This window comes from Rutilus rutilus (genome assembly GCF_951802725.1).
Source record: "Rutilus rutilus genome assembly, chromosome: 21".
Taxonomy (NCBI): Eukaryota; Metazoa; Chordata; class Actinopteri; order Cypriniformes; family Leuciscidae; genus Rutilus; species Rutilus rutilus.
In genome coordinates, this window is record NC_140226.1 from 30,454,943 (window position 1) to 30,465,909 (window position 10,967).

Consider the following 10,967-nt stretch of genomic DNA (forward strand, 5'->3'; position numbering starts at 1 on the left):
ATTGTGCCAGTTTATATGAGAAATTTAAAATGTAATTCTATAGTCATAAAATCTGGACAAGAACAGGAGGGTTTGTAAGTGTTAGAAGCACGTATAGAAGTTTTATTTTTTGCAAAACATACAGGCAAAAAATGCATTGTATTCATTTAAATTTAAATAAGTTTAATTTTAATTTAAATAAGTATCAAAAGATATACAAATTGTTTTCCTCATTTACAAACGTTCAGTCTTATTTAAACTGGAGAATTTTTTTTTTTTTACCCAAGAGATGTTTGCTCAATTTGTATTACTCATTGGAGTAATTAATGAGTCACAAAATATATTTATTGGATGCACAATAACTTAACATAAACTGGGGTTCTTGAGTTAATGAAAAGGTAATAATTAAATACATAATTTTAAAATAAAAATATAAACAAAATACAGTAAAACGATTTTAATATATTTGTTTAACTGGAAATGCATTATTAAATTATTGAAATGTTTTAACTTATCTTATTGTAAATATTTTAGGTCAAAGGGGGTTTCAACTGACAAAAAAGTTTGAGAATCCCTGACTAAACACGACCTATCCAAAAAGAGTCAATGTTATATTTATGTTATTAAGTATAGAAAAGCAAGTGTTTCGATCACAAACAATACCAAACTACCATTAAATGGAATTATTCTATGAAATCCTTAAATATGTCCAGGTACTAAAAACTTTAAATCGTCAACGTAGTAATGTAGGACTTTTATTTTGACAGTCTATATGGTAGTTCTGTGTTGTGCTTGTAACCTGATCACCTATTGGTCAATTTGCACAGCGACGTGGACACGTCATTACGCGCTCTAACGGGCGGACTTTTCAAAATGGAGGAAAGGCAAACATTTTGGAGGGGAATACAAATATATCGATTAAATGCATTTTTATACGTCATGCTCAAGTCAAAACACATCATATTCACGGGAAAATAAGGATATTTTGGATACGATCACCGAATCGTCGGTTTGAAGAGATTATGAACTGAAAATGAGTGTCTCAATCGGAGATAAAATTGAGGTAAGTAGCGCGGTCGCGAGAGCCATTCATCCCGACAGACCACTGAGGTTGTGTGTACATTTTAAGCTCCCAAAACCAGCTAAAATTATCCCTTTGTTTGTTTTTACCTTGTTTGTTTTTTTCTCGCGCTTTTGTTCTTTCTAATTTGGCAAAGCGCTATGTTAAATAAACAGTGGTAAAACTTCAATTCATAACATTTGCGGTCAAACATTCTGATTTATCCTGAAACGGTTATACTACCGTCTGGATCGCGCCTTCTGTTCATCTATCTGCGGTTCATTTTTAGTGCAACAAAGGTGTTTTGGGAATTATGAGCATGGAGACTGTTGCTAGGCGACGTGCGGTGGCGTCAGTGTCAGGTAGAGTCGCGGGAGGAGAGCGCGAGAGTGATGAACAGATGTCACTGTCAGATGCAGGTAACTAGTGACGCGTCAACGATAATCACACACACACAGCGCAACGGGCTGCTTTCGTGTCTTCAGCTTGATCCGTGGTCGAAACACTTTATGAAACATGTTGGAAGTGATTCATTCATTCCTGTTTAATTTGACTACTAAAGGAAAAGATCCACATGAGGACAGAATTTTGGCATCATCTGTGGATCTTGGAATCGAGGTAACGTTAGGAGATTTTTATGGAAGCTTCAGAATTGGGAGATATAAACTCACGATTCTGAGAAAAAGTCATAATAGATGTTAACTTGCAATAAAGTCTGAATTGTGAGATGTAACTTACACTCAAAATTAAGTTTTTATTTATTTATTTTGCTATTCTGTGGTGGGAAAAAAACAGATTTGTGAGATGTAAACTCAAAATAAGAGATGTAACGTTAAACCTTAAAATTCTGAGAAAAAAAAAGTCAAAATTGTGAGATGTGCACTCAAAATTCCCCAAAATTCATAATTGCTTGATGTGAATTCAGAATTCTGAGGAAAAAAGTCAGAATTATGAGATGTAAACTCGCAATTTTTCTCACAGTTGTGAAGAAAAAGCCTGAATTGTGAGATAAAAATTTCCTATTTTATTTTGCTATTCTGTTGTAAAAAAAAAAAAACTGAATTGTGAGATGTAAACTCAAAATTCTTAGAAAAAGAGAGATGTAAACTTAAAATTCTGAGAAAAAAAACTAAACATTGCTAGATACTGTATAAGCAAAATCCCCCCCCCCCCCCCCCCCCCCCCAAATCTTAATTGTGAGACGTAAACTTGAGAAAATAAGTCTGAATTGTTATATGCAAATTATATATTTTTATTTTGATATTCTGTGGTAAAAAAAAAGAAAAAAGAATTGTGTGATGGGCACTCAAAATTCCGGAAAAAGTACGAGATGTAAACTTGTAAAAAGTCCAAACTGAGAGATATTTTTGCAGTTTTGATAAAAAAGTCAAAATTGTCTGATAAAAAGCAAACAATTATTATATATTTTTTATTCTGTGCTGGAACCAAGCTTTCATAGGGATGTCATTCGGAGTTTTAGGGACACAGAAAGTCTCAAAGGGACGAGATCGATCTCATGGGACGGCCTCTTGAAATGATCTCATTCTATATTTGTGTTATTCTCCCATCTAACTCAAACAATTCCTTGTTTTATGCTTCAGGACTTCAAGGTTCTCACCTTGTTGGGTAAAGGCTCTTTTGCATGTGTCTACAGAGCAAAATCTGTAAACACAGGTTTGGAAGTGGCAATCAAAATGGTAAGAACATGCTTTTCTGTTTAATTGCTCATAGTGGCACCCAGGGGAGTTGGTTGTGCAGCATCTGTTCAAAACCGTTCACTGTCTCCCATGTGCACTTGCAGATTGACAAGAAAGCCATGCACAAAGCTGGCATGGTGCAGAGAGTCATTAATGAGGTGGAGATTCAGTGTCGGTTAAAGCATCCGTCAGTGCTTGAGGTGAGTCCCAAACCCTCATCACAGACCTCACTGATGCAGATCAACTGATGCTCATGTTCGATTAGAATTAATATTGTACTTTCAAATGGAGAAAAAGATTTGCATACTTTATACTGGTCATTAAAATCCTAAAATGCCACTGAATAATAGTGGAAATAAAGGTTTTGTTTTGCTTAGGGTGTTTCATTGGCCACAATATTATTCGAAGGGTTTGAATGGTATTTCAATTTCAGGATTGCTGAAGTTTTAAGAGCTGAATGTTCTTCAAGGTTCCCACTCGTTTTAACCATAAATTTATATTGCAGTCATTTGTGTTTCACTGAAGATTTTTTGCCAATAAAATATTTTAGAGCTCTAGGCATGACTAGAACAATTTATATTCATAATAAAAAATGACAATGCAGTTATACGATTTTATTAATTTACATTATTTTTCCAGGTCTAGAAATCACACTTTCAAAACTCATGTAGGTTTTTCAAGACGTTTGGGAACAAAAAAAGGGGTTGAATAAAAAGAAATACCTGATACCTTATTAATGCATTGAGAACAAGTGTAGGTTAAAGAGAGAGATGTTTTTGTCAGGGTCTTATTGGAGACATTTGCACACTGATAATAACATTTTCTCACCTAGTTAATAAAAATAATTGTGAAGGTCATGGACAAGTCAGTCTGCATTAATAGACACGAGAAGACAAACTGAATAGTTGATAATGGAAGATTATGGAGTAATGAGTATAATACAGATATTTACATTTAAGTTTGTTTCTAGCAGCAATGTGATGTATTGATACTGAGGAAAGAACTATACTCAGCAAGTGCATGAATGATGGAGCTTAATTTGTGTAAAATGATATTATTGTGCATTTGCAATGTTACTTGAAGGAAACTGTTATCCTGAGTGGCTTGTATTCAAAAAGTATGTATTGATCAGTCCTTTTATTTCCCTCTCCCAAGCTGTACAATTACTTTGAGGACAGTAATTATGTGTACCTGGTTCTGGAGATGTGTCACAATGGGGAGATGAGCCGCTACCTGAAGGAGAGGAAACAACCGTTTACAGAGGAGGAGGGTTAGTTCTTCACATTAATGCACTACAGGGTTTAATGTTAAAAATCTTTTCTGCGTGTAATTCCGTTTTAAAATCAACACTGTGTTTTCAGTCTTTATGTGGGTTTTTGTTTGTGTTATCAACAGCGAGGCACTTCATGCATCAGACCGTAAAAGGAATGCTGTACCTCCACACTCATGGGATCATGCACAGGGATCTGACCTTATCTAATCTCCTGCTCACCACCAGCATGAACATTAAAATCGCAGACTTTGGTTTGGCAACGCAACTCAAACTTCCCAGCGAGAAGCACTTCACCATGTGTGGCACACCGAACTACATTTCTCCTGAGGTGGCTACACGCAGCGCTCACGGCCTGGAGTCCGACGTTTGGTCTCTGGGCTGCATGTTCTACGCCTTTCTCACGGGCAGACCTCCCTTTGACACGGACACTGTGAAACACACCCTCAATAAGGTGGTTCTGGGAGAATATCAGATGCCCTCTCACATATCAGCAGAAGCGCAGGACCTGATTCAGCAGCTGTTGCAGAAGAACCCCGCAATCAGGCCCAGTCTCTCCGCGGTGCTGGATCACCCTTTTATGACTCAAACCGGGCCCACCGCAAGCAAAGACTCTGGGAGCAGTGACGGAGGGTCCATAGACAGTGGTATAGCCACTATTTCCACAGCCTCCAACGCCACTAATAGCAGCGGCAGCAGTAGCCGGCTACAGAGGAGAACAAGGAAGATGATTGGACAGCCCTTACCCAATCGCATGGCGCCGATCCCCAGCCACTCCCATCACTCCACCAGCTCCAGTTTTAAGAGTGGACAAGATTGGCAGCCAGATTTTCAAGATGATTTATCCAGGATGGGTATTGAGAGAGTTCCCCTGGGTGCTGACAGCAGAAGGCCTCATTCTCGCTACTTGAGACGGGCTCATTCATCAGATCGATCCGGTGCTGGGTTTAGCCACACTCCACAGGAGGCGGAGCTAGAGAGATGCCACTCAGAAGAGATGCTTCCAGGGTCCGGACGGTCATTTCCACCAACCTCCGGTTACAGAAACGTTCACCATGGCTACTCTGAGCATGGGCGCCTTCCCTCTCCACCCGTAAAACAGCCTGCAAAGTAAGAGGCGTGCAAAGCATGTTTGCATTTCAGCATTATTGCACTATCTATTTTATAATTACTGCTTTTTGTTCCCCTCTTTCCTCAGTTCGGGATCATCTTTTTCTACATCCACCCATTCAGTGAGACCACAGATGCCTGATTCTCAAACACAGGCCTGGTTCAGCAATGATGGTATCATTCCCAGCTGAATTCTGTATTTATATTTTTGGAAGAAATATTTCAGCAAAAAGTTACAATTCTGTAATCGTTTACCCTACACACGACATATATGAAAAAAAAAAAAAGGTTTTGAAATATTCTGTAGTATGTCCAAGCTTCTCATTTACCACAATGAGAATGTATGGTTATTTACACTGCCACATTTTTCAGAAAGGATAAAAGCACTATTAAAGTAGTCTATGCAACTATTCCAAGTTTTCTAAAGCCATATAATAGATTTTTAATGAGAAATTAGTAGTTTGAGGTGCATTCAATCAAAGCTATAATTTAGCTTCAAGACTTGAATGTAATGCATAAGACATGTGGATTGCTTTAATGATTGTATGGGGAAAAAAGCAGCGAAAAAAGTAAATAATGCTATAATTTTTTCATATTGTGTGAATTATCACTTTAATATGACTTATTTTAATAGCTTTGCATATTGAGACGTTTGAAACATTTTCACTTTTAGGACTGTTCAAGAGGCCAGCAGACCTAAGCAGTCACAGCAGCAGTGGGAGTTTTCACTCTGGACGAGGGCCCATCGGGACACAAACCTCCTGCAGCGACAAACCCAGCGGCCTTCATTCCCAGCAGCAACCCAACGTTTTCTCCCACAACAATCCAGGGCCCTGCAGGGAAGATGGGTTTGGATCAGGACACGTGTCAGAACCTCAGGGCTACTCAGATCTGCAGTTTCTGGGTCCACCCCTTTCCAAAGGCAAAGCAAACACAGAGAAGAAAGAGAAGTTGTGTCCTACGAAGAGCTTCCCTCCGCTCTGTGCTGCCAGACTCAAACCCATCAGACAAAAGACCAAAAATGCTGTGGTGAGCTAAGCCATTTCTCTCCTATAATGGGTACAGCTCAAGTCAAATTTATCAGTATAGCTCATTTCACAATACACACAGTTTCAAAGCAGCTTTTGTTTGTGTTTATGTACATACATGTGTGTGTGTGTGTGTCCAGTTTACTTTGAGTTGGAGCACTGGAGAGACCTTATAAGTTAGAATTGGTCATTTAAAACAACATAATGTGACAACAATGTGTATTTCTTTAGGTTAGTGTCCTGGAGTCTGGAGAGGTGTGTATGGAGCTGCTGAAAGGACAAGGATCTCAGGAGAGAGTCAAAGAAGTACTTAGGATATCCTGTGACGGATCCATGGTGAGGGACTAGAAAATCATTAATTAATGTAATATAGTGTAATTAATTAATATGTGGAAGTTACAGGATGTATCAAACATTTTCAGAAAGGAGATTAACATTAGAGATGGACTGATCTTGTTTAAAACATTTAAAATTAACTGCAGGAATTCCAGTTTTGTCAGAACCTCCAGCAAATTATGTGTTGAGAATCGTGGGAGAATCATGATTTCTATTCCAAAAAAAACCACATAATTCTCAATTTATCCAGAATCGTGCAGCTCTAATGCACGTTTTCTTTTTTTAATCAAACGATTATTTAGTGTCAGTAGTGTGATTTAGTTTACCTCTATTGATTGGGAAACAATGGCCCATTTTACAGACTGATGACGTGTTTCCACAGTTATCAAAATTGCAAGAAAACATCTAGTAAAGTTTTTCATATTTCATATATATATTTTTTTTTTAAATGTAATACAGATTTATAACGCTATATATTGTGTCAGTAAATGACAAAAACTAATGTTGCTGCGAGGGTGTTTCTAATACAAAGGCTGAGGGAGTGACTGCAAATTTGACATCTCTCTCTCTCTTCTGACCAACGTAATTAAACGCTCTATATTTTTTCCCTCTTTTGGAAACTATCACATTTTTTCCTTTTGCTATTGAGGCAAATAGAAATACAAAAATTATACTTGCTGTTATTATCTCCTGTTCACCACTAAGTTTACCCAACTATAACAACTGCTTCTGAGAAGCCCGGAAGTGTGAAAAGGGTCCATTATCAACATCTGTCAATCTCTCTAATCTCCATGCCCATGTATTTTTTGCTGTGTTTTTAGGTTACAGTGTACCAGCCCAATGAAGGTAAAGGTTTCCCTGTGCGGGACCACCCGCCCTCACCACCTGAAGACATTCTCATCTGCAGCTATGACGATTTACCAGGTACAATGACTTATTCAAGACTTGAGACAGCTTTTGAAAGCAAGATGTGTTTGTAATATTCATAGTTATTTGACTCTTCCCTGCAGAAAAATACTGGAAGAAGTATCAGTATGCCACAAAGTTTGTGCTGTTGGTGAAATCGAAGACCCCCAAAGTCACATTGTACACAAAGTTTGCCAAGTGCATGTTGATGGAGAACACTCCTAATGCAGACCTGGAGGTGTGCTTCTACGATGGTGAGCGGCACAGATCATCTCAGCGGAGTGAACGGTGTGTCCGATTTTAGGCTTAAGCATTCTTTTTTTCCGCCATTAGGTGCAAAAACCCACAAGACAAGTGAACAGGTGCGTTTGGTGGAGAAGAGCGGGAAATCGTATACAATGAAGGGTGATGTTGGGCTGAGTGGACTGAGTCCTGAGTGCAGAGTCTACATGGAGCTCTCTGAGGAGGTAATGCATTACTTCATCTGCGGTTGCATGTTTAAGTGTGAAATTCAGCTTTCATATTTATGTTAGGACTCTCAGATGTCTGGTCGTGCTGCTTGCTACAGTTATATGCTGACCAAGATGGTTTGTGTTTTTCTTAGGGGCATCGAATGTGTCTGTCTTTGGAAGCGGCGATTATTGCTGAGGAGCAGCGCAGCGCTAAAAACACTCAATTCTTTCCCATCACTATCGGCAGGTGAGGCTTGTGTTTATACCGTCAACCTTCACCAGCTAACTAAAGCTAAACCCATGCTATTGGTTGAGATTATGGGCGTTTTCACAACTGGCTCGTTTGGAGCATTTGCCTCGGAACCTAACGCGTTTTCTCCCTTAGTTCGGTTCGTTTAGGCATATATGAACACGGCAGTCGCGCTCGGATCCGCACCAAAACAATCGCTACAAGAGCGCCTGATCGATTGATACCTAACTCTGGGGCGGTTCGGTTGAGTTCGGAAAGCAATCCGACCCAACAGACCAACGAATCAAGCGGTATCATAATTCATAACAGGAAATGTGTTCTATAAAAAGCAGCAGTGTCTGATTCTGTGAATGAGCACATTAGTTATCACAGTTGAAAAGTGCCTCTTCATCTTAAAATGTTGTGTAATTGCCTTGATTCCCTCTTTAACTGCATTTATATACATTTTAAAGTGCCCATATTATGCTATTCTGAAGGTTCCTTATTGATCCATTCATTCAAACGACTCGTCCGAAGATGCAGTCTCTCTAAATCCCTCTTTGCTCTGATTGGCCAGATAACCACAAAAACCACACAATACACTCACAGAGTGAACTTTTCAATCCATCTTCATGGATGACACAACTCTGACCAATAAGAGGCCAGCTTTACTCACATGTGACTTGCATTGATTGGTACACTTTGAAATGCTGCCTTGTGAAAGTGAACTGAACCAGGCAAATGCAGTGAAGTCCTTGTTTTAGTACAAAGCAGACAATATACAGGTCTGAAAACACCCTAAATGTCATACATGAGATGTCTCACACTGGTTGTCTTATGCTCCACCAGGAGACCCACCAATCCAGCTTCCCCAGCCCCTCAGCCTCAGTGTTCCTCTGGCTCCGGCACAGCGGCTCCTGCAGAGGTGGCTCAGGTGTGTGTGAGTCCGCCACAGCCACCACACATCACACCGTCAGTAAGTCACGCATGCATATCATCTCCAAGCACATCTATTTATTTCAGAGTACTGAAATCCCCCCTCTGAAATGAAATTTTCCACTAACAGTCACTCATTTGTCTTCTTCATGCCTAGATGATCTCCTACACGGGATCAGACTTCACCACAGCAAGTGTGGCTAAAGGCAGCTCACCTCAGTCAGGCAAAGATGAGCGCACCATTAACACAGGGAAGGTGCTCAAGTCCATTTTTGTGCCGAACATTGGCTGGGCCTCTCAGGTAAAGTGTTTGACTGGATAATTTAGCGATATAAAGATCCATTTAAAACTTTGACTTTTTTATTATTATTATTGTTAAATGAATATATATACATATGCATACACAGTTCTTTGCTTTCAAAAAGTATCAATTTTCATACTGTCTGCAACCTTTTGAGTGTATTTATATATATTTTGTACTGTATTTATTTATTTGTTCCATGCATCATTATTATTAATAATTATTTATTTATTTACTTTTTATTTATTTATTATCCTTGTCATTATAGTGTAATTTATTATCATTGATATACTGCTATAGTTTTTGTTAATATTTTGAATTAGATTTATTTTTTTATATTTTCTGTTTTCATTTTAACATTAAAGTTTTTGCCATTTTCATTTTTTTGGTCTATATTATGTCTATGTAGTTTTGATTAAGTTTTAGCTTATTCCATTTTAGTTATTTTAATACTTAGAAACAATTTTTTATATTTTATTTGATCTCAGTTAATATTTATTTTATTTAAGTAATGAAAATGTTTTTTTTATGGTTTGAGTTTAACGATAATAACCCTGTATTATACGTATTATAAATCTATCACTATGCATATAAATAATACTATATAAACGACATATTTAGAAATGATATATCTACAAACATAAACTATAAATATTGCTTCTATATTTATAGTATTAGCATTGAACTCAGTTTATTTATGAATGTATTTTTGTTTTTTAGCTTACAAGTGGTGAGGTATGGGTTCAGTTTAATGACGGATCCCAGCTGATGGTCCAAGTTGGCGTCTCTTGCATCACTTTCACTTCCCCTGATGGACGAATCACCAGGTAAAGCTTGTCATGGCACAAATCAAAAGAAATTTAAGAACAATGACTATATTTGCAATGTAAATAACTTTCATAATTGCATAGTAAGGCCAGGGACATTTCTTAAAACCATGAAATGAGGTCTGTTGTTGTTTGCATGTTAGGTAGTGCTCATGTTCTGAATTGTCACGCTGTCTGTGTGTCCTCTCAGGTATAAAGAGAATGAGAAGTTACCAGAGCTGGTCAAAGAGAAACTCCACTGTCTGTCCACCATCCTGGGTCTCCTCGCCAGCCCTGCCGTCAGACGCTGAACCTGTGTTCATGTGACCTGTGCACTTCTGTTTTTTTATTCTCAAATTCTCATGAATATGCTTTGTGTTTGTAAATATATATTTTTAAACCTTTGTACATATAGTCCCAAAGATTATGGAAGTTATATATTTTTTATGTTGTACATAATGGGTTTTTCTGTGTTTGTCTTGTGGTGCCTTTATTTTTGTCTACCAGTTCAACTCAGTGCTTCAATGAAATGTTAGCTGTACAAACATACAAGCATTAAACATCTGCTGCCTGGTGTATTATTGCTCTTTTCTCTCTTCTGTTTATTTAAAGCACGTGTGAGCAGGATTTACTGAACTATTCAGCGGGTTACTGATAATGACAAAATGCAAATTAAAGTATAAATGGATGAATCCCACAAAAACTGTCAATTCAGTCATATTTCACTCCATAATATTTTCATACAGAATCAGTTGCTTGGTGCAATGCAAAAAATCCAAAGCTAAAATGTTACTTTTTTTTTAACGTTTACATTACTTACACAAACATACATGTCTTTTATACACCATTTACCTTTA

At 37.9% G+C, this 10,967-nt stretch overlaps 1 protein-coding gene across 1 annotated transcript; it reads left to right on the forward strand.

The window, feature by feature from the left end:
• Positions 1-831: 831 nt before the first annotated feature.
• plk4 (polo-like kinase 4) lies at positions 832-10,688 on the forward strand. The gene is made up of 16 exons (XM_084393816.1): positions 832-1,042; positions 2,641-2,736; positions 2,841-2,936; positions 3,892-4,006; positions 4,132-5,116; positions 5,205-5,290; positions 5,790-6,145; positions 6,376-6,480; positions 7,302-7,404; positions 7,491-7,640; positions 7,720-7,853; positions 7,991-8,085; positions 8,917-9,043; positions 9,161-9,304; positions 10,025-10,131; positions 10,322-10,688. The coding sequence occupies exons 1-16, from the start codon at positions 1,013-1,015 to the stop codon at positions 10,419-10,421; spliced, it is 2,829 nt and encodes a 942-aa protein (XP_084249942.1). The 5' UTR covers positions 832-1,012; the 3' UTR covers positions 10,422-10,688.
• The last annotated feature ends 279 nt before the right edge of the window (positions 10,689-10,967 follow it).

Coding starts and splice junctions, on each gene's coding strand:
- plk4 (XM_084393816.1), top strand. CDS start 1,013: ATGAGTGTCTCAATCGGAGATAAAATTGAG. Junction 9,305..10,024: donor ACATTGGCTGGGCCTCTCAG/GTAAAGTGTTTG, acceptor TTTGTTTTTTAG/CTTACAAGTGGTGAGGTATG. Junction 10,132..10,321: donor CCTGATGGACGAATCACCAG/GTAAAGCTTGTC, acceptor GTGTCCTCTCAG/GTATAAAGAGAATGAGAAGT.